Source organism: Plectropomus leopardus, chromosome 12 (genome assembly GCF_008729295.1).
Source record: "Plectropomus leopardus isolate mb chromosome 12, YSFRI_Pleo_2.0, whole genome shotgun sequence".
Classification (NCBI taxonomy): Eukaryota; Metazoa; Chordata; class Actinopteri; order Perciformes; family Serranidae; genus Plectropomus; species Plectropomus leopardus.
The window spans coordinates 30,580,804-30,606,165 of NC_056474.1; the positions used below are offsets into that span (position 1 = coordinate 30,580,804).

The following is a 25,362-nucleotide window of genomic DNA, read 5'->3' on the forward strand; positions in this document are numbered from 1 at the left end:
GCTCCAGGTTGCAAAGGGTGAAAAAAAAAAAAAAAGATTTGGAGTGTCTCCCACATTTGGTACCATCCCCTCCCCCTTAAATAACGAACAGTCCCTTATATATAAGGGGCTGTTCTCTGATCTCTTTGGGTCATTGGCTAATTTCCAATATTCCACAACAAAAAATAAATAAATAAGCATACCAAAATTCATAACAGTTCAACACATTATGGCGTTGATAAACACCTATCACATACAGGTATATAAAAAGCATAGTTTAATGTCGAAATATAATAGAAACTGAACTTAGCTGCTTTATTTGAGTATATTGAGGAAACAGTCAGAGCGTCCTGAGCGCTCCGTGATGTTATCCTCCGGTACACCAGAGAGCAGCACGCGGCTTTCATATCAGTTTGTTGTCCGCCATTAAACGTAGAAGAAGAAGAAGATAGCGGAAGCGGTAGTCTGCTCTCTGAACACATCCATGGCTCCCAGCGTGTGTGGACTTGAATGAATCAGTCAGGGTCGCTAACAAAGTCACAATGTTTTCAGTGAATCTCCTGCGCAGGTTACGGCCCTGCGGAGTCTCTCAGTCCTTCTGTAACCTGACAGCCTCGCGACATGTGGCGCAGTTTATTGACGTGTCCTGTGTGAGAGGAGGACAGCGGCTCCATGCAGGCAGAAGGTCGTTCCTCAACAACAGCCTCAAGGTATCACTTACCTCCAGCTGACACAGGCGTCTCTGCAGATACAGCGAGCTAACACTTTACTGGACACATTTACGTGACTTAGACAGCACTACCGATTAGCTCAGTTAGCATTAGCCGCTAAAGTCACTGTCTGCTCAGTCTGGATAACAAGTCAAGTCAATTTTATTTGTAAAGCCCGTTTTCAAAAAACACGGTTTGCCTCAGAGGGCTTTACAGCTTACAACATCCATATGTCCTTAGATCCTCACATCACCTGAGGGAAAAACTCCCGAAAAACAACCCCTGAAACGGGGGGCACAGACATGCAATAGATGTCGTGAAAACAATTGAATTACAATAATGACAAAAAAGAAAAGAGAAAGAGAGAGAGATGCACATCAATAATGGTAACACACGCATGTCATATAACAATAATGATAGGTGCCGTTTGTAAACTTCAAAGCCTCCTGCTAAGAGTTCATTGGTTTATAGTTAACGTTATGAAAATGGTCTGCATCTGAGTTTACTTACAAAGAGACAAAACAAGCAGGACTAAACGCAATTTAAAGATTGTATGTTGCTCTCCATGTGTTCTTCGTATTAAAAAAAAATGAATCAAAAATATACAAAAAACATCACTGTTTATCAGGCGTGAGTAGCTCCTCTATGCCCATCAGTATATATACCTATATATATATATATATATATATATATATATATCTGTGTCAGTCAGCCAAAGCATTGAAATCACTGACAGATGAAGTGTACTGCTTTGATCATCTCGTTACAATGCAATGTTCTGCTGAGAACCCTCGGGTCCTGGCATTCGGGTGGATGCCACCTGACGCACTCAACCCACCCAAAAACTCTTACAAACCGAGCAAACCCCAAGGATCTACTACCAACGCCCTGATGAAGTCCTCAGAGGTTCTGTGTCCATGCCTCAACAGGTCTGAGCCAAGTCTGATCTGACAAGGCCCCACTATGGATCAGGGGTACCTCTGGGGTATCGGCACACTCCAGGGATGCTCGATCACACAGGGATCTGGGGAATTTGGCGGCCAGGAGGCTGCCTTAAGCTCTTTGTCACATTCTTGGGTCACTACTGAGCAGCTTTTACTGTGTGGCATGGTGCATTACCCTGCTGGGGGGGTAAACAGATAGATAGATATAGATAGATACCCTGTGTTTAACATGATATTACAGCAGACTTTTTACAGAGATCTAACAATTTCTAACAGAGTAGCTAAAGCCTGTTAAAACTTGCTTTTATTGTGTAATTGTCCTGTTTGTGTGAGTAGGTGCAGTCCCTCTGTCCGTCCACCCGCTGTCTCTCCACAGCGCCCCACTCTGAGGATGGGAACCTCATTTACACTGGCAGCCTGGGCTTAGCTGTCAGAGGTGAGACACCTTCATTACATTACATCTGATAGAAAAACACCTGATCTTCTTTGTCGGCCTTTTTCAAGTTACAAGTCAGTAGGAAGATTTCTGCTATTGCAGGTCTTTCCGTTTCAGTTTGTGCATCAAACTGAAGGTTTAGGGGAATTTGACTGTGAGTGATGCATCAGTTTAATGTGGAAGAAAATAGTTAAAGCTAAAAATATATGACACAAAATAGTTGGCTGAAGGGCCGTCCACACCAAGCACTATAACTCTAACAGTAACTATATCCATAACGATGTGAGCATCCACACTGATGAACAGTAACGTTCAGTCAACAGCGGCGCAGAGCTCGCACTACACACTCCATGAAAATGGATGTTGATGAGCTGCTGCTGCTGTACGCTGCGAGGAGGCTGAGGAGAAACAAACAGAAAACTAGAAGGATATGAGTTCACCAAATTCTTCACAGATGACAGAAATGAAATCAAACGCTCTATTACGAAAGCTGTCATCTTCTGAAGACAAGTTTCATTCATTCTTTGGTCTGAGTCAGCATCAGTTAGCTGACATTGTGTTGATCAGTGCCAGAGAGCGTTAGGCTGCATGTCTCAGGGAAAAATGACTTTTTCGTGTCATCTGCAGCCCAATAATAGATCATATAGCCGTTAATAGTCATTGATTGAGTGATTCTACCATGTTAAAGGTTGTTCCTAAATCCTAAATGAAAGAAAGAAGCTGCAGTTAAGAAGCTGATATTGTAAGCACTCCTGAGACTTTATTTTGTTAAAAAAAAAAAAAGTCCTAATGATGCCCAAACTGAACACTTCAAATTCAGCGGATTTAGATCAAAATTCATGATGTGTTATGTAGCCTATGAATCATCATATTAGGGGATGTTTTTCAATCAACACTCTGGACTTTTTCTTTCATCTTCATCTCCTGATAGCAGTCAGCAGCTCCATCTACTGGCCACAATCTGCTACAGTCAGAGAGACCAATCAGTGATCCATGATGAAATTCACAGGAATAAAAACAAAAAGAAAACCAAACAGTAAAATAGTGCACAACTTTAAACATCTTTTTCAACTTAAAAACAGACTTTTGAGGTCCAAACTAAAAGTTAGAATCTGTCTTAATTAGACGTCACATCCAATATAGATCCTGATTGTCTGTTAGTGTATTTCTATCATTCATGAAATTGCTCTAGGAGTGATCCTTCGCCACTTTCATTGTCATTGTAACTGTAGTGTGGACTCCGCCCTCCACTTGAGTGGGAACAATCTTTAAAACTGTATAGTCATAGTTATAGTTATAGTTATAGTTATAGTTATCGTTCTTGGTGTGACGGCCCTGAAAATGCCTGATGAGAAGCAGTGCATGGAAAAGAGTAACTGTCATTTCTGTAACGTGTTCTCTGAATCTTCTCTCTTGCAGGAGTGAAGTTTTTCTCTTACAGCACCAGTGCAGCTAGCCTCGCCATCATGCCCCAGATCCTCCTGAAGACCGGGATAGGAGTCCAGAGCGTCATCTTGAAGGCGGCTTTCTGCGGACTCATTGGATTCTTTACCTTCCTCACTCCTGTGCTCCTCCACTTCGTCACCAAGGGCTACGTGATCCGCCTGTACCACAACCCGCACACAGACACCTACACCGCCATCACCTACAATGTCTTGCTCATGGAGAAAAAGACTGTGTTCCAGCAGAGGCAGGTCAGGATCCCTGCCGTCAGTAAGATGTTCACCACGTTCTACGCCGACAGAGTGGGGCTGCTGGTGAACCCGGACATGTTTGCTCTGCCGCATGACTACAACCACCTGATGGGCTACGATAAGCCCTTCAGCTTCAGCACAGATGACGTGGACACACCTGATAAGAGCTGAACCACTGACTGCGCACAGGCTGAAAGTTATATTAGTACTATATTAAAACTTCAAACCCCCATAGAGGACTTGTGTTCATAATTAGATTTCCAGGTTTTTTGTCAATATTTTTAAGGATCTTTCATGTAATAAATTGTAACATCATCATGAGCTGTTATCGGTTTGAGATGGTTTCTTTTTGTTGGTCTCTGCAGCTGTGTCATGAGCAGGTCCACACGAAGTGCTGGATGAAGCACCTGAAAGTCACACTTGAGCAAAATCACAGATATCTCACCAGAAAATGACTTTAGTAGAAGGTTAAGTCACCTGGTAGAATACTTATTGAGTAAAAATCTTAGAGAATCTACTGCTCTGCATTAATTTGACAAAAAATGAAAAATCCAATTTTCAAATTTTGAATTCAGTGTTCCAATTTTCTAGTTTTAATTTTTGATATGGTAGCGTAACATGGACCACCTCGTAAAAATTTTATTTGAGCACAAAATGGGAAATCAGAAAATTGAGGTATTATCTGTTTTTATCATTTTAGTTTTGGAAATAATTATTTAAAAAATATATATACATTTTTGTAATTTATTTTGACATTGAACACTGAAATTTTGACATTTTTATGGTGACTTTTTTGGTAAATGGTTGTCTACTCACACATCCGTCAGATATGGAGCAGCATTACAAACAGTGCACTAAAATGGTAATTTGATCCATTGGTAACAACAAATATTGATTCGTGCAGCTTCAAACTAAAGATGAAATGCCACTTAGTTTATATTAACCCTTTGGAACCTGGATCAACATCAGTTTTCTTGTTCGGACGCCTTTAACAAGCTGCTACTACTACTACAGACACTGGAGGAAATTGTTTTGATTTCTTGGAAAACTACATGTGGAAAAAAGGTAATGACCAACACAAATTTCAAAAAATTGGTAAGGTGACAAGAAAACTAAATTTATATTTATTTACAACTATATTACTATATTTGATATAATTTTTTATTGAAAATTATATTACAGAAAAAATGTATGCATTTTTAAAAGAATACAAGTCATTTTCAGCACTTTTACGGATCAACTTCTTGGTTGTTTTTGTTTTTTACTTTTTATTTTTTGCATATTTTCAGATAATTATCTTGTAACTTTTTTCCCAATTTCTTGATGATTTTTGGGCAATGTCTTGTGAAGTTACTCATTGCCTTCTCCCTATGTTTTTGAAATCAAACCAGTTTCTAAGGGTTAATGGGTGCAGAGGTGAAGAGATTGACATTTTTCAAAAAAAATCTTGGAGGATGTTGTTACCGAATTCCCATCCGACATCATTTTCTACATAAATGAGTATTCAGTATCTCCACTATGAAGACAAGTATCACCAGTTTGCATAATCAAGATAAAACATTTTCTTATCATCAGTAACCTTTATTCTTAATTTTAAAAATAATCTCTGCAGCAACACTAAACACAGCTATTATTAATAAATTGTATCTCAAACTAAGATGTTTCTTTGTTTTAAATCAACCAATGATTAGACAATATATTCCTAAATCAACACCAGCAGTGACGGACACACATAAACCGTGACCAGATTAATATCTTTCATAGCTGTAACAACACATTTTCAAAAGTGAACAGCATTTGCGTAGCAGGTGAGCATGTCACAACAAACAAACAAAAATTCTCAACATATACATTTACTCAAAAACGAGAAAAAATGTTTTAACAGCTACACAAACAAACAGAAAATTGTCGCCTTATGAATGTCTTGCACAAATGCTCTTTTGAGTTGCCAAAATTTTTGGTGGCAGCTAACAAAAAGTGCTTATTAATGTATTTTGAACCTTAGTTATCCCCTGATCCTATGCCTTCAAGCATATACTAATAACTCCAATCAGATTTTTTTTTATTGTCAAAAGCATTTAGTATCTTAACCCTTTAACACCTGGATCAACATCAGTTTTCTTGTGCTTTGTTCAGGCGCCTTTCACAAGCATTTGACCTCCTGAAACCTGAAAAATTACTTGGATTTCTTTTTTTTTTTTTTTTTTTAAATGGGAAAAAAACATAATGAGCACCTTGTCAATAAATAAGTAAAAGGTGACCAAAAATTATCCGAAATTTAGCTTAGGGTGACTGTTTGATATTGTCCAAAAAACTGTGAAAAATGTCCAGAAAGCTTCTTTTATATATAATTTTTTGTCTCTTATTTTAATTTTAGTGTCACTTTTAACTAATTTCTTGCAAATGCGGTTTGGTTTATTTTCAGATAATTTTCTTGTGACTTTGACAGAAAGCAAGCCAGTTTGCTTGTAAAGCTGTAGTAATAAAGTGCAGATGCAGTTGAGTCTCATGGCTTTGTTTCCACTCATCCACTGACATGACTCCCAAATAGTTTCAACATGACGTTACATTAAAAGGAGAAATACCAAGAACTTTCAACCTTCTTCTGATCTGTACATGTTGTTTTTAAGTCCTCACAGGCGTCTCCAGACTCACAAAGAAATGCCTTAAATTCAGGATTGCGGTACACATGCCACAGATATGTACGTAAGACAGACCTCCAGTCACAGCTCAGCATGAGTTAAAAAAAAGCACCACTTTTAACCAAAAATACTTGATGTTTGATTTGATCCCCATAAATCTTCTTATCATTGTCTCCACTGTGATGCTCCAGAGAGGTGTGTAAACTCAAAGAGTTACTCCAACTGGAAAGGTGGTTTGTTTTTGAAAACAACTGATTTAAAGTAGCCTGGTCCATTTGTCACCGGAGCCAGTATGTGACTTGATAAGGCAGATTACCATCACAGATTTGCGCGAAACTTAAGCTATAGTTTCAGAATGTTGATAAAACACAATTGTGAGATGACTGCGTTTCCAATCCAAGGGCACGCAGGTGTGTTATGGAGCAATAACGGAAAGACAAGCTCCTTACACATGGGAACGGCCACGTATGAGGGATTTCTGGGAGCTGATAGTCCACGATTTCACAGAGGAATTGTGGATTCAAAACTTCCAGATGATCAACTTTTGAAGAGTTACGTGCTGCAATAACAGCTCTTGTAGCTCCTGCTGCATCATGAGGGAGCCAGTTCCTACTGACAGGCATATAGCCATAGCATCAAGTGACCTAGAAAAGCCCAAAAAGTGTTTACATTGCAGTTGAAATACCACCATATGAGCGTAAAAACTTTTTTGTAATAAATGGGAGGGTTTTTTTCTTCAAAACTGACGTGTTTCAATGAGCCAGATTCAATATTTTTAGTTTCAATTTGTGCAAATTGAGGATTTATTATTTGAGGGTCGTTACTTTCATGCAGTTTAGTGCATTTTATTTTGTCATTTACATATGATCTGCTGGAGACATGGAGATGAGTTTAGGTGCCGGTGGTGGAGAAATTTAAGTGTTCTTTGACTTTTAGTTGACTCTACAAAACTCTTGATTCTGTGAATCCCTGCAGTTACTTTGTTAGACAAATAACTACAATATTTGTCGAGGTTAATAAAATGTTTAAGGCCAAGACAACAGGAGCATGTTAGTACGCCAGGTTCTGACTTCATCTTCGGTTGACTTGACTTGTGAGTACAACGGAAACGTCCAAAGTGTGAAGTCAGTGAATGACAGAAGGCCTGGTGCTGAACAGACTGAGGCTGAAGGGACTGTGGACAGAGGAAGAGAGCGAAAGAGAAGAACTTGTTTTATTTTCTCTTATCGGCTAATGCCACTGAGGTTGTCTCCTTAATGTGGTTTCCAAGAGTCACACAGTTATCTATTTCAGTTCGTCCACCTGTTAATGCTGTGTAATTTTGATCCACTACATTCCACAAATGCAATTTATACAGAATAAGAGTGTGGATACTTACCTCTTGAGCTGTGTGGTGGAGGAGGACGAGGTTCGCACCAGCTTCTTAGAAGAGGACGAAGAGGAGGAGAAAGAGAGGGGGACTTTAGAGGACTTGGGAGGTGGGAGAATGGAGCAGTGAGAAGCCTTGGACAGGTTTAACCTAATTAAGAAACACAGAAAACAATCAACTTCATCATTTTATCTTATTAGACATTTGTCATAAAGTGTGAAAGTTTGTCATAATTAGTGTATGAATTGTCATAATTAGTGTATGAATTCTTGAGTTAAAGCCAAAAAATGTGGTTTGTGAGGTAACAGTGACCTTTGAACTTTGATTACTAAATTCTAATCAGTTCATTCTTGATTACAAATGGACATTTGTGTCAAATTTGAAGAAAAACCCTCAAGGTGTTCTTAAGATATCGAGTTCATGAGAATGAGACAGATGAGATCACTGTGACCTTGACATTTGACATATGACCACCAAAATCAAATAAGTTCATTTCTGAGTCAAAGTGGACGTTGGTGCCAAATTTAAGGAAATTCCCTCAAGGTATTCCTCAGAAATCATGTTCATCAGAATGAGGCAGAGGAAGTCACTGTAGACTTGAACTTTGACCTATGACCACCAAAATCGAATCAGTTCATTGATTGTGTCGTTTGTGCCAAATTTGAAGAAATTCCCTTAACGTGTTCTTGACATATCATAATCATGAAAATAAGACAGATGAGGTTACGCTGACCCTAACCTTTGACCTATGAACACCAAAATCTAATTATAACATCATTGAGTCCAAGTGGACATTTGTGCCAAATTTGAAAAAAAAATCTCTTATGGTGGCCTTGAGATATAATGTTCACAAGAATGAGACAGATGAGGTCACGGGGACCTTGACCCATGACCACCAAAATCTAATTAGAACATCACTGAGTCCAAGCAGATGTTTGTGCTAAATTTGAAGAAATCCCCACCTCTAAAGCTCATTGAAAGACACCTTATATCTCATTTCTTTAATCTGTACAAAAAACCCCAAGATAACGCATTTTCCTTTTTTCAGTCATTGTGCTAAGCTAACAGTTTACCTTGTTTAGCTCTCTCAAAATGACAACCTTGCTAGATTATTATGACCACATTACGCTTCAACTAAAACCCAGCCATAATCCTAATGTTACCCAAAAACAGTTCTAATGGAGTCGTACCTTGAGGAGGAGGAGGCTGATCTAGGTGGCCGTTTTCCTTTCAGTGCTCTGAGTTTGTCTCCCTGAGTCAGATTGCCTTCCTGAAAGTTATTCTACACACATACATACACACAGAAAGAGAGAAATGCATATTATCAGTATGAAAACAAAACATTTTTCAAAATAAACCTGAAAAAAATATGTAGTCAATGTTGGGCTCAAGTTGGATACATCAATCACTTATGTCATATGCAGTCACAATAAAAAGAAAGTTCCACCCCTCACCTCGTCCAAGCTGTATGATTTGCAGAGAGTGGTGTTGATTGACAGGTCGTCCATGCTGGAGAGCAGGTGGGACACAGCTTCATGTTTCCCTCCATCAGAGTCAGCGCCGTGAAGCTGCTGCTGACGCTGCTGCTGCAGCTGCTGCCGGCGGCTCAGTCTCTGCTGCAGGATTTTCTGTTTGGAGCGATGCACGTCACCCTGCACCCACAAACTGTGCTGCTTCCTACACACAAGACAAGATGCAAGACAAAACTGAATCGCAGAACCTTTTTCATCATTTTAGCAGCACACTGGGCTCTGTCTCCAGCCCCTGCTCACCTCCTGCAGGTCATGTACTCTGCTCTGACTCCCCAGACCTGCCATCCTCAAACTGTCCACCAGATGTCCTTATAGTTCTGGTTCTGGTCACTTGACATCCCCTCCCTCCTACACACCTGTCCTCACTTCCCTCATCACTCACTACATATACCAGTCCACTTCTTTTGTTCTCTTCCCAGTTCTTTCCTAGCTGCTCTGTGTGTTACATGTTACCTGTTCTTTTCTGCTCCTTTGACTTTAGAATCTTTGACTTGTGATCCTCTAAGGTTTTGCAGCTTCCCAATAAATCCTTGAGCTTTCCCTGTCTTAGCCTGGGAATCAAACAAATCTGCTAGCTCCTGTTTTATTTGTTTTATAAAATGTGTTCTGGTACCCCTCACATTGCATTTCCACCTGACCTGGCACTGGTTTGACCAATGACAACCATTTATCTAATATGGGGCCTTTCTCAGACAATGACTTACAACTTACAGAGCCTTTGCACTGTAGGCAAAATATGCGATGACAACATTTTTTGGCTTGAACACTATTGCAATGGGGACAGTTTAGACTAACTTGCATTAACGGTTTGCTCTGTCGATGTCAGGCTATTCCTGTCTGCCTCCACTGTCTGCATTTGAGTCCTCCTTCCAGTGTTGCCCATATTCACCATTGTGACAATGGGATTTGTTGACAAAATGCATACAGAATTACAGTGACAATGACTGACTTGCTCCTCTGATAATAGTCATTGATTGTGTGTGTCGGTGGGTGCTGAGATGAATGCTCCTGTCCTCAATATGCAGTCTTTGCTAAATGCTGTCTTTCTCAGATATTTGGTAAGGTGCTCAGATGTCCCATTCCCGCTTTTGATCCCTATTTTTGACTGCAGGGCAGCAAACTTACACATTGACCCGTATAACACTGATTGAAGCTTTTCACATGTTCGCCGCATGAACATCTTCTCACACAGAGAAACGTATGTGATCGCTCATTTGATCTTGGATCAAACAGCTGATCATCTGACAGACAAACAGAGCGGCGCTTTGTCTAAATGTTCAGCGATGGAAAGTATAACTTCTTTAGATTTCAACAGACCGTTTTAGTTTTAGTCACATTTAGGATAGATTTTTTTGTAAATACCAGAACACATCACTCCATGTCTCATCCATGTGCGTGTACGAGACTGAAACTCACTCCTCTAAGAAGTTCTGCTGGGGACCGATGATGGATCCAGGCCGGCAAATTCGGATCCATGCAATGGCCTCAGCTGCAGTGAACCGGAAGTGCTTCATCAGGTAGCAGCCAATCAGAGTGCCTGTACGACCCAGGCCCGCTGTGATTGGATCAAATGTTTAAAAAAAGAAGGTTAGGAGATACCAGTTTAAAAGAAATGAAGACAAAGTTTAACAACACACTACTCTCTACACATTGTATGATTATCTGTCAGATGCAATGTCTTTGACAATAGACTACTACTAAAATATAGATGTGGTGGCAAAGATGCTAGAAATTCTAAGAAATTTAAAGAAAAATGTTTTTGAAGAACATTATGACGTCAACGAAGTTGACTTTTAACCTTTTGGACATAAAAATAGCATCCCTTTACCATTTTATACCATCAGACATTTGTGTAAAATTTTGTCAGAATCGAATTGAATTGAAATAGATGACGTCTTGTTGTGTTGTGGAAAACAGTTTTTCGGAGGTCATAGAGACCTACGATGACCAGGACATTATCAGTTCATCCTTTGAGGAAATTCCTTTGCCTTCTTTACAAGAATGAGACAATCACAAGGTTACAGTGATATTGACCTTTGACCACCAAAATCATATCACTTCATCTTTTTATTTATGTGAACATTTGTGCCAATTTTGAGGCTCTTCCCTCAAGGCCCTCTTGAGCTATTGCATTCACAAGAATGAGACAGACGCAAGGTCACAGTGCCCTTGACTTTTGACAACCAAAATCTATGCAGTACATCGTTTTGTCCAAATGGACGAATTTGCTGAATTTGAAGAAATCCCTTCATGGTGTTGTTAATCTAAAATCTAAAAAGTCCTCTGTTGAGTCCAGGGGAACGTCTGTGCCACATTTGCAGAAATTCCCTCAAAGTGATCTTGAGATATCATGTTCACATGAATTGGACAGACAGATGAAAACTCCGGCCACAGCTGTCACCGGCATGAAAACGTTTAAAAAGTCAGTTCACACACATCCACTTATACCTTTACAGTGTACAGCTACAGCTCCTTCGGTACTTTCACACACGTGCAGGAAGCGCCTGATGATGAGGTCGGAGGGCGTGGTCCCATCCAGGAAGAAGAGGTCATGGTGCTCAATCCCTGCATCTTCAAACCGTCTGCTGTCGTACAACTTCCTGTTTAAACGGACCACGGCTGTGACGTCATTTTGGTGAAAGTATGGAAAATACGCCTCTGGAGCATGTAGAGGATAACCTGGAACGACAATCAATATGATGTCTTAGGACCGAGTATTGGTTGTTTTAAATAATAACATGAGACCAGTCTGTTTAAATACTCTGAACCTGACTGATACAACAGCAGGTAACTCAATGGTGGTGGAAATATGAATTATATAACCTTTAATTAACCTTCCCTTGACATTCTCATGCTGACCTCGAATGAATTAAAATCGCTCAAGTTTTTTGAGGATCTCACAAAACCCAGGGTGGATCTGTGGAAGGTCATTTTAACCCTTTGGGCCAACCTTTATATTACACACACTCATATCACTCTGTGCATTAAATGCACTTGTCAAAATCAAGTTTAAAAATGATTATATATTAATATGATTTTCTACTTTCAATGGGGTTATTTATTTATTTATTTATTGTTTTTTTAAAAAATCAGTCCTAATTGTAATATTTATTAATTTTCAGAATTTTAACCCTTGAAATGCTAGGTTTTTGTCATAATGTCGCTATGGTTTAAGATCTTAAAAAAAGAAACCAAAAATTAATTATTATCAAATTTTTAATATACTACATGCAAAGTCTATGTTCTGCATCTGTGATGGTGCACCTAGTGGAAATAGCATGTATTTTCTCCATTTGACAAATATGATTAAAAATAAATCATAGAAAGCTTTGACATGAAATCTGACTTACCGTTCTCTATCTTACTGCGAGGGTGAGGACTGCTGAATGCCAGAATTTTCCCTGGAATGATCCAGTTCATGTCCCCGTTTTCTACTCGCTGAAAACACACATAAGAGGGGGATGCAGTGTGTGACTGAGCTCTTCCATCCATGTGAAACATAACAAATGTTTGCCTTTGATGAAGAAGATGAGTGCACTGGATGGTCCTTTCACTTGTTCATACCGCGGTGCCAGAAACTCCTCTGTCTCTTCTAAAAGAACTGTGCTCTCTTGCTTTTTGTGTTCAGCAAAGCAAATCCAGCATATCCAATCTTGTAGCTCTTAGTGTAAAAATAAGTTATTTTGAGTCTACTGCCCTAACGTGCTCCTCACTGTATTTACAAGTTATGAGTGGGAAATCAGAGAAATTTCAGTGATACCGAAGTTGCTGTGTTGTGAACTATGAAGCATGTCAGGCGAGAACACTAAGATAGATAACTCTGTCATTTTATAACAGGAGTTGCTAACTTAACATCATAAATGCATAAATATGGCAGTCAATGTTTGGTCAACGGCAAGAAACTTTTTCTATTAATGCATTCATTAAACATAACATTTTCATCACACTACTCTTTTATCAACTATAATATGGTATTAATGGTAACTGCTGTCCATGTGGAGTAACCTAGATGAAATATAAAAAATATAAAAATGTAATATATAATATAAAAAATATATAAAACATGATATATATATAAAAAATATAAATAAACTGGAAACAGCTATTAACCTCTTGTTTAAATGCTCTTAGCATTAAAATGCAGTCAATCCTCTTTCCATGTTGTTCCCACTTTACCACCTCAAAGCACATGAACACAACAAAGTCAGATGAACAACCTCCCAACTTGGAAACCTTCAACATCACATGAACGCAGGATTATATGTTCCTCACCCCTGCAGCCAATGTTATGGCACTTCCCACAATTTTTGGCATTTATGGTTGTTACATGCTTGGATGTTCGTTTGCCCTGCAAGTTTATTTTCTAATTATCCTTACTCCCTTCTTTTATCTGTAATGTGTGTGAGATGAGAGTGATTGGTATCTGTGTGCATTCACCTCATAATGTTCATATTCCTCTACATCAAAGTTTTCAAAGTCAAAGACACCGTGCTGCAAAGCCTGGGGGAGAGAGAGAAAGAGACAGGAAAGTGGAGTCTGCAGAGTTTTTAAAAAATTGCTATATAAAGACTGATGCTGTGATATAATTTCCCTCCTTGTGACCGGCTGTTGTTGTTTACCTTGCGTATTCCTTGTAAGCAGTCGAGGACAGTAAGGTTGAAGGAACACTCTCCCACTGCTGCATCTCTGCGGGACACACACACACACAAAAGGTTTGCAAAAGCACCCACATCCAGATGATAAAAAAATGTGAGATGCCTCTGCAAACCAGCATTTGATTAAATTACCACCTTGAGACACACAAACACACACACAAGCACAAAAATACGCTAAGGTCAGTTAAGTTGTAGTAGTAGAGGTTGCTTTTTTATATGATGATATCGTCAAAACATGTTTGCATGTATTACAACGCAATGAAAACTAGAATTACCATCCTGGAGTTGAATGCCTCTGCAAACCACAGCTGCGTTTACAGTTTCTATCTTCCCTCCCGGCAGCACAAAAAATCTATACAATCAGCCCAATTTTAAGGAGTGAACCTGAATTAAGTGTTACCAATTTAGTATCTGACCAAATGTGTTACTGATTTCTGACGCTGAGCAATGACCAAAAAACTTTTTTTTCTTTTTTATTGCAGAACATTGTGATGTCACATCGAAGCTGACTTTTGACCTTTTGGATATAAAATGTCATCACTTCATCATTTAATCCTATTCAACATTTGTGTGAAATTTTGTTATAATTAGTGTCTATATTTTTGAGTTATGGCAAAAAAGCCATATTTCGTGGGTTCACGGTGACCTTTGATTATCAAAATCTAATCAGTTGATTGTTGAGTCAAAATGGACATTTCCTCAAGACCTTTGACCACCTTTGCTTTTATGAAAATGAGATGATTGTGAGGTGACATTTACCTTGACATTTGACCACAGAGGTGTAATCAGTTCATTGATTAGCCCAAATTAATGTTTGTGCCAAATTTGAGAAGAAACTTTGTCAGGGTGTTTTTGGGATGTCCCATTCACAAGAATGAGAAAGATGAGGTCACAGTGACCTTCACGTTTTGCATACCAAAATCTAATCAATTCATTTTTGAGTCCAAGTGGTTGTTTGTGCCAAATTTGAAGAAATTCCCTCAAGGAAGGCGTTTCAGAGATGTTGTTTTTGCGAGATTGGGATACACGGACGGAAAGACACACATTTTAAGCAAAGTTGCAATGAGAGTTAATATTTCAATTCACCAGGACATTCCACTCAGTCTCTCTGAAATAACTAAAATATCATTGTCATATCCATGTCTGTGTGTGTGTGTGTGTGTGTGTGTGTGTGTGTGTGTGTGTGTGTGTGTGTGTAGGCCTACCTGAAAGGCAGATAGCCTGTGTTGTTTCCTGAGATCAGAGTCCTGTAGGCTTCTTCTGGGTTTCTTTTCAAATAGATAACCTGTAGGTAAAAGGTTATACTGTGTTATTAATAACTGACAGAAGGACAAACAGCTACAGTTGAAAGATGAAAAGATGGATAAATGGACTAAGATATTTACAGCATAGGCACCGATGAGAAGAGCTGCATTTGCTCTCTTCTTCTGGTCGTGACTGGTGTAGTGGACCAGTTTCTTTCGAGACATGGTGAAAGACTGAAGAGACAAAAACAGTCAGTGACAACAAGACAACAATGTCTCTTTCACCTTAAATCTCCACTGCAGGCATGTGATCCTTACCTTGAGCTTCTTATTGACTTTGCAGCAGTATCTGTACAGCATGGCCAGGTTAAGGGGCCCAAAATCGACATAAAAACTGCAACCAGGGAAACACACGAAAGTGTTACATACTGTATAGATCCGACCTCAGATCCACCCTGAGGATGAAAATCAAACCTTTATTTACGATGTCTATGAAAGCTGTGCACACTGAAATATGTGCTTGTCTAAGTTCTCTAGAAGTATAGGCTAGGGGTCAACAGATTATCGGCCTGGGCGATTACTGGGGCTGATATGTGGCATTTTGCTGATTACCTGCATTTTATTTTAATTATGGCAGATAAAAATACATTAATTAAAAAGTGTCAGCAACAGAGGAAGCTTTTTAAAACCTCAAGGAGCAATTTTCACTCATTCATTGATTTTTTTTTAATTTAAATTTTCACCTGACTTTATTATTTTTTTATTTAAAAAAAAGTTGCTGCTCAGTTTTTTTTTTTAACATTTGTTAAAGGCATTTAAACAAAGTTTTGTGTTGGAGTTTGTTATATTCCAAATTCTAAATATTGACTGAAAGATTTTCATCTTTATTGTAAATGGACATCAGTTCCAAATATATGTAATTGTTAGTCTCATCAACTACTAATAATTGGTATCAGCCCTGAAAAACAATACCGGTCGACCCCTATTACAGACTTGTAAAACTCGTTAGAGGTATATTCCATACTGGATTTTTGGTTCTCCCTCTCAATGTTTAACTGAAATCTCACCACTCTAGCACACGTAACTAGTAACTCTCAAGCCTAACAGACTTTAAGGTGCACAAACACAGCATATGCTTGTGTTTTTGTTGATGCTAATGACTAAAGTGCCCTGTCAGACGCTGTCTGTTGTGCTCATTGGATTTAAAACTGGTAGGTTGGAATGATTAAGCATCTAGTCTGCATGGCGTCACATCCAGTGTTTGTCCTAAATCCCCTTTCACCACCAGGGCACAGCCACTGATCTCATCTTGACCTATATCTTACAATGGGATCATAAACACTGCAACATGTACGGGAATGAATGGGCTGCAGCCACACGCTGGAATTCACATAAGCGTATTCACATAAGAGTATTTCCTCATCAATAAGCACATTTATACATTTATTATTACTGTGCCATATAAGGGGACGTTACTTCATGCAAGCAAGGAAATTCTAACTGTTTTTTATTGGATACATTGTCAGACAGATTAATTGCAAATGGTCTTTAAATTATCACAACTATGAAAGTAATTCCACCGACAGCGTGAATCATCATCCAGGAGTTAGGATCATCATCGTCAGTTAAGATTATTACAACAGCCTGCTTTAATCTTTTAAATGACAGGTTTTTGTCATGATGCCACTATGTTGTTAGTTGTTTTTTTGGGGGGGGAGGGGGTCAGTGATTTGCAACAGCATTGCTTGTGACAGTGCATCTAGTGGAAATGCATGTAACAAATTCCTAGGCAAAAGCCCAAAATGATACAATGCATGTTTTTATGCTTTGATGGCTGTGGGATCAAAAATTGCAGCTTGAATGGGTTTCAATGGCACATTTCTTTCCACTTCACAGTTTGAATATAGCAGTTTTGTTTCCACAGTGTATTTTAGACTTTTTGTTGGAGCTGAGCTGGAAATTCTACGATTAAACAAAAATACAGTTATACCAACACAGCCAAAATGATCCAAAAATGAAGAATGAAAATTTCGCTGCTATTTTGTTATGTAAAAGCCGTTATTGTGAAGCAACAAAAGCGCTAATGTTAAGACTAATTGGCACGGCATGGTTTGACTAGCCCAAAGTGGTAATAGAAAATAAGTAAAACACCCTGTTAGTAGCCTTTAAAGCCAGAAAGCGAGGCTCCAGGCTCTGTGTGCAACAAACCATGACCTTGATGTGCGTGATCATCAGGTACATGTAGCCATGCCTGCTGAAGAAAGAACTGTGGTGACAGCTGTGTTTCTAATTTACAACCACTAACAATTAAAGCTCAATTCACTCAAATTATAAAAAGACGCATAATGTCTGTTTAACTGTGCAGATGGTTTTGATTTTATTTGCTCAGGTTTTGCTTTGAATATTTGAAAACACAGCAAAAACGTGTACTTCTAGACATGTGGAATTAAAGTTAGGATTATGTGTTTCTCGTACCTGAGCGTACATGATTATGTTGAGCTATTTTAGATAAAGTACTGACAGTAATGACAATAGTCTTCAATATAATCCCCCGTTTCTACCTCATCGATTGAACTTCTGCCACTTTACAAATAGTGTTGATGTTTTGTTATTGATGTTGTTTATGTTGTTTTCGTGTCTATTGCTTTGTTTTTGAACAATCTATGACACACCTGAGATTGCTCTAAAGTTATCACGTTTGTCCTATAACAATGACAATAAATTGAATTGAATTGAACTGAATAGGCAGATTTCCATTGACCCTAAAATTGCACAAACAGCTGTGAATATAAAATACGCCTAATGGAAACAGGTCAATAATTGGAAGACAAAAAATTCCCATTTATCGCAAAGAAATGTATGCATGAGGTGGCATTTCAGGTGATTCCAAAAATCCATATTTCACAAAACTGCAATGAAAACACTTTTTTTGCTTTTCTAGGTCACGTGATGCTATGGCTATATGCTTGTCAGTAGGAACTGGCTCCCTCATGATGCAGCAGGAGCTACAAGAGCTGTTATTGCATCACATAACTCTTCAAAAGTTGAGCAGATCATCCAGAAGTTTTGAATCCAAAATTCCTCTCTGAAATCGTGACTATCACCTCCCAGAAATCCCTCATATGTGGCCGCTCCCACATATAAGGGACTCGCCTTTCCATTATGGCTCCATAACACACCTACGTGAACTTGGATTGGAAATAACAACCGCTAGTGTGGTGGCTGCAATAGAAATAAAGCTGCTAATGTTTTGAACATCCATCACCATGGTTACTGGGATGTTATCACCAGAGAAGTGACATCACTCATTTGGAAAGTTTTTCGACATTTCAAAAATATCGCTCAAGTTTCGTGCAAATCTTTAATGGAAACCTGCCTAATATTTCTTTTTAATATTTTCTTTTCATAGCACAGTGACTACAGATCACACAGAATATTCCAGGTTGCTTGGATGATATCTCTAAATAATGTATTAAATTATTATAAATTCTTGTTTTGGTGTGCTGCTGTGTTACTGGGCCTGGGTAAGAGCACCTGCTAAATGTCATGACTGTATTTTCTGTCACTCTGCCTTGCATTCTGTGGAGTCGAGGATTTTGTGGTGACATCATCTCTGTAACTGACTGAGGGATGTTGATTTGATCCTGCCGCTCATCACAGAGGCTTACCTCTCATATATGAGCTCCTCGTCGATGCTGAAGTAGTGCGTGTTGACTGTATTCTTTGGTTTGACACGTAGAGTGGCAAAGTACAGCCGGTCTGTGGAGAACCACACACACACACACAAACACACACACACACACACACACACACACACACACACACACACACACAGGACAAGTAGACACTGCATTATTGATAGGTGTTGAGAGTTCAGGTGGAACACAGACAGTTTTGGTTTCATCTCGGGGACACAGAGCAGAACTTCAACTCCCATTTTTACCAAGCAGTCCATGCTGTTCACTGAGCACCAGGGTTGCAATAGTTAACAGGTTATCAAGATGTACCGTGGTCTGAATGATGATGGATGATCAAAATATTAGCAGCTTTATTTCTATTGTAGCCAGCGCACTAGCCATCAGGGGCACATAGTTACATGTTATGGAGCCATAATGGAAAGACAACCCCCTTATACATGGGAGCAGCCACACGTAGTGTTGTTGTAGTAGTAGTTGATGAGGTGGGTGTACTACAGTAGATAGGTAGGTTACCAAGGAGAGAAGTGGGTTAACTCTTTTATATATTCCAATGACTTTTCGGCTGATCGGTGCGGATACTGTGAACAGCTAGAAAACAAAAAGTGGTCTGAGTATACTCTTCACTTCACCACTGGTTATTACATGTCAAGACAACATTAGCATGAGTTGTTTGGAGGACACAGGGTTTTGGTTCCTGAACAACACAACATAAAACCAACAAAATATTAATGTTATCTGATGATGTATTTGTCACAGTATTCTATTTCAAATTGATATTGGCATTTGATGTTGCCCTGACATCAACTATTGGTCACAACCTAAATTCAACCAAATATCTATGTTGACAGACTTCGGTTGAAAACTCAAATGGTACCTTCAGAAAAAGTAACTCACACTGACTAGAAATTCTTACCATGTCTATTTCTTCAGATTGGAGTAATTGTGGAGCAATTTTTGGCCATTAAAAAAGGGTTTTTATGTACTTTGGTTGTCTCCATGAGCTGTGTCTCACAACCTTATAGGTACACCACAGGGTATACACTGTAAAATCTGATGAGGTTATTTTACTTAAAACAATCTTGGAAACCGATTGCCTGGGGGAAAAAAAGGAATGTAAATATAACTATAAATCTTGATTTATGTTTGCATAATATATCTAAGTGTAAATTTAAATTACTTAGCTTTGTAAAGTTGTCGCAATTTAAAAATGACAAGTGAAATTACCTTGTTCTTTTAAGTGTTAGCAACTTCAGTAAACCAGGTTTGTGTGACTTCACTTGATCATGATAAAGATGATTTTGCAAAGATGAAGTTTGGAGATCTGCGAGTTCTGTTTCATTAACATGTTTCAGAAAATACAAATATGATTGACTAGTTTGTAACCAGCATAATACAAATATATAGCACAGTAAACTTGATTTATTGAAGTTGGTAAAACTTAGAAAGATTGATTTAATTAAATACCAATTTTAAGTTGCAACAACTTCACAAAATTAAGTAAAAAATAACTACATTTTAAGTAAACTTACCAATTAGGGTTAACATAACTAACTAAAACTGACATTTTTCAAGGCAATCATCTTATCAGATTTTACAGTGTAGATTTGTACCATAGACAGGTATCTTATGCCAGTATTTTTTTTCTATATTTAAAATCATGCATTACACATATTATTTCCAAGGGAAGTCTCATTGTTTATGGCACATTTATCAGACTTAACATCATCTTTATTTATGACTGTTACTCATTAGATAATGTCATAAATCCTTGTGTAACTTACCTTTAATAAACTCTGACGCACCGGACTGTTCATATTCGTCTGCCATTTGATCCACTATCAGGTGATTCCTGTTATGATCTCCGTTTTAGATGACTTTAACGAATAAATTCTTCTCCAGTCTATAAAAATATTACGTTTTTGTTTATTTGTTTGTTTGTTTTTCTGGGTTATCTGTTATAAGGCCACTTGAGATATGACCAGAAAATCACGAGTTCAGTATAAAATATCATGACACCAGCTCCATTATTCAGCTTCCATGTCATTACTTGGAGTTAAATAAAGCGTCTAAATAAAGTAACTCGTTCCCAGACAAACTGCTGAGCTACGTGGCCATGCTCACAGCTGATGAGGCGATCAAACACATGCGTAAAAAGTCTCCGAAGTCAAATTAAAAAAAAATTTAAAAAAACCCCAGCGATTCATCTCCTCTCGCTCAGATGTCCAGTGACTCTATTGGGGCTGAATAACTTGAGTTTCCCGAAAAATGCTTAAATCCCTCCATGTCTAAATTAAAACATTTCCTGGAATATTCCAGCAAACAGACGCAGGATTGAGGACGCGCACCAAGCCGACCAGAGTCAGACTGCGCGCTAATCTCCCCCTGCTCTGCACATGCTCTGTCAGCGGCCACACACACACACACACACACACATACACAAATACACACTAGTGATAGGCACGTTGCTAAAGCCTGGTGAAGGCAGACTCATTAACCCTATGAAATGTAAAAGAAGGCAACAATTTACTAAGCAGCAAAAGCCCCACAAATAAGCAAGATATTAGAAAAAAAATAAGTTACAAAAGGTTACAAGAGAATAACCTGGGGGGAAAAAACCCGAAAAAAAAAACGTCAACAAGAAATTAGAAATTAATAAATGTTCCAAGAGAATTACCTTTTGAACATTATTGAACATTTTGAACGTTATTCATTCCTTCAAACATTTAAACATTTATTATGGGAAGTCAGTTGTGAGAGACCCTCATTTTCAATGATGCCAAGCATGAAGACATTAAAAACAACCAACAAGCAAACAAATAACAGGTGAAGTTTTAATAAAACCATACGAAACAGCAAACAATAATAGAAATGTAAATAGCTAAAAATACAGGATGACAAACAATTCTGTTCTCTGGTTTCAGAGGTTAAATGCTTGTGAAAGGCGTCTGAATGCAGCACAAGAAAACTAACATTGATGCGTGTGTTAAATGGTTAATGGATGAAGCAGTATCTACAGTATTTAATTAACTGAAATGTTGTTTTTATAAAAAAAGTATTTTATTACCACATTTGTAACTATATTTCCACACCTAGAACTCATGTAGAATTTTATTTTTTTTATCTCCAGTTATTGTTGCACCATCATATTATTTCTCCTATGTGTTCAATATAGATTTATTGTAATAAGATAATAAGATGTCCTATATCATATGGTCATATTATAATAATTGATGAATAATAATGGCAAACAGTACAGATTGACTGGTGTGGTTGAGGAATGTAGTTTGCTCCTGTCAGCCAAGGGTGCGGAGCCCCAGCCTGGGTGCCAAATGTCTGAGCTGCCTGATTGCCTGGCTGAGCTGTGAGTTTCACATGGCCGACTAAATCTGCGCTTACATCACACACTTGTGCAAGTGTTTTAGATGGTGATTATGCAGTAGGTGTTTGGTTGGTTATTAAGAAAAAGTCACTTATTTGTAGAATCATTAATCCTTCTCCTCCTAGAATTTCCCAGTCAGAACGTAACTAACATAACTAACGTCCAAACTAATCACCAGGGGAAAAAAGTTGGCTTTGTAGGTTTCTGTGAACCATGCCTACATTTGTAAATTATTATGTATCAAAAAACGTAGAAACTTAACATTTCTTTTTGTTTCAACAACACTTAGATTTAGGGATGAATCCCACTTGGTTATAGTTTGGAAAGGGCTATGTTTGGCTTAATCCTGGCTGCAAATGTAGCCATGTCTGGGGGTAAGGGGGGGATATGCCTTTTGTGGAGCTAATTTGGAAGGAAATCATGTTTCATGGCATTATCCTCACTAGAAGAACAGTGAAGGCTGCTGAAAAACATTCACATTTAATATACACTTATATCGCTCTGTGCACAAAATGCACTTTTTAAAATCAAGCATTAAAAAATATTATACAATAAAGTTATTTTACACTTTCATGAGTTACCGAATCCTAAATGTCAAATATTTATATACAGTGCACCTAGCTGAAATAGCATGTATTTTCTCCATATGATAAATATAGCAAAAAAAAGTGTCATCATGTGGAAAAGTGATGAATTCCAAAGCAAAAGCCCAGAATGACACCCAGAAATGTATGCCATATGCATTAACACAGCAAAAATGATCAAAAAAATGAAGAATGAAAAGTGCACATAATGTGTCAAACAGTCCCTAAGGGTTAATGGCTAAAAAGCAACTGGAAAAGCAGTGACAAGCCAGTAACTAACACTGTTTTTGTTGGGTTTTTTTTGTTTTTTGAGCCTGACGGGAGTCTTGCACAGGTGTCACAGTGTTCACCAGCATCCCATTTCCTCCTTTTTTGTGACTGAAGTTTTTCAGTTACTGTTTGATGGATTGAAATTCTGTACAGTAATTCATGGTCCCCAGAGGATGAATTATTCAGGTTACAGTTTCATCTGGTTCCACAACCAGAAAGACGTTTTTCTCACTCAGTATCTTAACAACTATTACATGGATTACCATGACATTTGGTGAAGGCATTCATGGTGCCCAGAGGATGAATTCTATGAAGATGATGACCGCCCCTTCTTTTCTTTTTTTTTCTTTTTAAAAGTTCTCACTTATTCTATGTAATACCTAAACATTCACAGGATAGACTGCGGCAAAACAAGCATTCCTGGTCTTTAGAGGATGAATCCACAACTTTTTCCCATAGCGCCATCAGCAGGTTGACATTTTTTTTCAGAGATTTCTAAACATCAATCACATGGATTACCATTACATTTGGAAATATTTGGAATAAAAATAAATACATTTCCCATACTTGGTTTTGGACATAATAAATGTGAAACTAATGACATTGCCATCAGCCTCGTCTGTACGAGTGTAGCATGCCTGTCAATTCTTAAAAATTCTTACATTTGTTTAATTATAACATATTTGGTCAATCACTGCAATGTTTAGATGGCAGTACAAAGTGCCAAGATATATTAAGAGAGCTTCAATACAAAAGAACCCCATCTGCTTACAGCTTTTCTCCACATCATTTAATTTTAGCTCTTGAGAAATCATTTCTCATCTCACTGCCACCTTTTACAAGAACCTGTGAGTTTCCTCTGATTTCTATTCAGGCTGCACAGCAGATTTAGTCTATAGAGTGACATAAGGAAGAGGCGCTGTACGGCAGATAAGGACCAGTAAGCCTCTTTCCCACAAAAAGATGTGCGTTATGTTGGATGTTATTTCCATTTCAACTGACGCTAACTGTTTACTTATGTATATTAATCCTTGAAATCTAGAGTGTCATAAGTTTCCTTGTGCTGCTTTCAGATGCCTTTCACAAGTATTTAAACCTTTGAACCCCAAGCAAATTGGTTTGATTTGTTCACAAAAGACAGGCAAGAAGCAACTTTGTAAGAAGTGTTCCACAAATTGCAAAAAATAGTATATTTAGAAAACTATTTTTTTTAATGCTAGAGAGAAAATTTTGGTCAGTTTTTATTTTTCTTTATTTATTTACTGTGAAAAATTTCTTTTACTTTTGAGTAATATATTTATCTTTCATCGCTCATTACCTTCTTTCCATGTTTTAAAGAAAGCAAGCCATTTTTCTTGGGCTTCAAAGGGTTAACTATAAAAAATGTATTCCAAACTTGGTCATTGCAGACTAGACTGAATTGTGGATATGAATAATTGGGAGTGTCTCTTTCTTAGATAGATAAAACTGTTATATAATATAACACTTGCTTTATCTTGGTCATGTTGCGTTCACCTCACGCTCTGTCTGACCTCTAACTTAAACAGCCACACATAGGTGTGTGTGTGTGTGTGCATGCGTGTGCGTGTGTGTGTGTGCGTGTGTGTTCGTGCATGCGTGTGTGCGTGCGTGTGTGCGTGCGTGCGTGCGTGCGTGTGCGTGCGTGCGTGTGCGCTATGTGGTCTTTTTAGCCAATTAGACATCAGATTAAGGAGGAAGAGAGTGAGCAGGGTCACGACCGGGGACACCTGCACCGTGAACAGGAAGTGAAATACAACACGATACACAGCACTTGATTATAAACTGAAACTTAACTGCTTTGCAGAGAGCAACCTGTGTGATAATTCATGTCTCAAAATGTATTTTCTCACCCAGGTCATACTAATCATTGATTGATTTTAAAAAGCAGAGGTGAAATGTAACACAAGCCTATTGATGCTCACACTGCTGTTCAAATTAGCATAATTACAAGAGCTGCTATGAAGGTATGAAGTTTGGTGCTCCTCCTGTTTTTTCATCCCTCAAATGAGAGGCTGCCCTCTAATGTTCATAAGCATCATAACAGCTGCTGGAGCTGCTGTCTGCAAAGAAAATATCAACTCCAGTGCAATTCACGTGTCAGTTTCTCCTATTAGTTTAATATTTCCTGGTCTGAAAATGTCAAAATGTCATACATATTCTCTTAATGACAGTCTCTGTTTGGTTTATCCCTGTGAAATCCCAGGT

General features: G+C 38.2%; 2 protein-coding genes across 2 annotated transcripts; one reads left to right on the forward strand and one right to left on the reverse strand.

Annotated features, from left to right (window-relative positions):
* The first annotated feature begins 419 nt into the window (after window positions 1-419).
* tmem70 (transmembrane protein 70) lies at window positions 420-4,084 on the forward strand. The gene is made up of 3 exons (XM_042498125.1): window positions 420-689; window positions 1,970-2,069; window positions 3,489-4,084. The coding sequence occupies exons 1-3, from the start codon at window positions 522-524 to the stop codon at window positions 3,932-3,934; spliced, it is 714 nt and encodes a 237-aa protein (XP_042354059.1). The 5' UTR covers window positions 420-521; the 3' UTR covers window positions 3,935-4,084.
* A 3,446-nt stretch (window positions 4,085-7,530) lies between these two features.
* LOC121951806 (dual specificity protein phosphatase CDC14AB-like) lies at window positions 7,531-20,888 on the reverse strand. Its single transcript, XM_042498286.1, has 14 exons — window positions 20,685-20,888; window positions 18,874-18,964; window positions 15,524-15,599; window positions 15,347-15,439; window positions 15,167-15,246; window positions 13,926-13,992; window positions 13,744-13,806; window positions 12,657-12,744; window positions 11,755-11,985; window positions 10,723-10,861; window positions 9,229-9,451; window positions 8,965-9,056; window positions 7,784-7,924; window positions 7,531-7,579 (listed from the first exon to the last, which is right to left on the reverse strand). The coding sequence occupies exons 1-14, from the start codon at window positions 20,728-20,730 to the stop codon at window positions 7,531-7,533; spliced, it is 1,479 nt and encodes a 492-aa protein (XP_042354220.1). The 5' UTR covers window positions 20,731-20,888.
* Window positions 20,889-25,362: the final 4,474 nt, after the last annotated feature.

What these genes read in the sequence shown, in the direction of transcription:
- tmem70 (XM_042498125.1), top strand. Translation starts at nt 522, where the DNA reads ATGTTTTCAGTGAATCTCCTGCGCAGGTTACGGCCCTGCGGAGTCTCT. An exon ending in TCCTCAACAACAGCCTCAAG is followed by an intron (nt 690 to 1,969) that starts GTATCACTTACC and finishes TTGTGTGAGTAG; the next exon opens with GTGCAGTCCCTCTGTCCGTC. An exon ending in CCTGGGCTTAGCTGTCAGAG is followed by an intron (nt 2,070 to 3,488) that starts GTGAGACACCTT and finishes TCTCTCTTGCAG; the next exon opens with GAGTGAAGTTTTTCTCTTAC.
- LOC121951806 (XM_042498286.1), bottom strand. Translation starts at nt 20,730, where the DNA reads ATGGCAGACGAATATGAACAGTCCGGTGCGTCAGAGTTTATTAAAG. An exon ending in GAGGAGCTCATATATGAGAG is followed by an intron (nt 15,600 to 18,873) that starts GTAAGCCTCTGT and finishes CCCTGGTTGCAG; the next exon opens with TTTTTATGTCGATTTTGGGC. An exon ending in GCTTACAAGGAATACGCAAG is followed by an intron (nt 13,807 to 13,925) that starts GTAAACAACAAC and finishes TCTCTCCCCCAG; the next exon opens with GCTTTGCAGCACGGTGTCTT.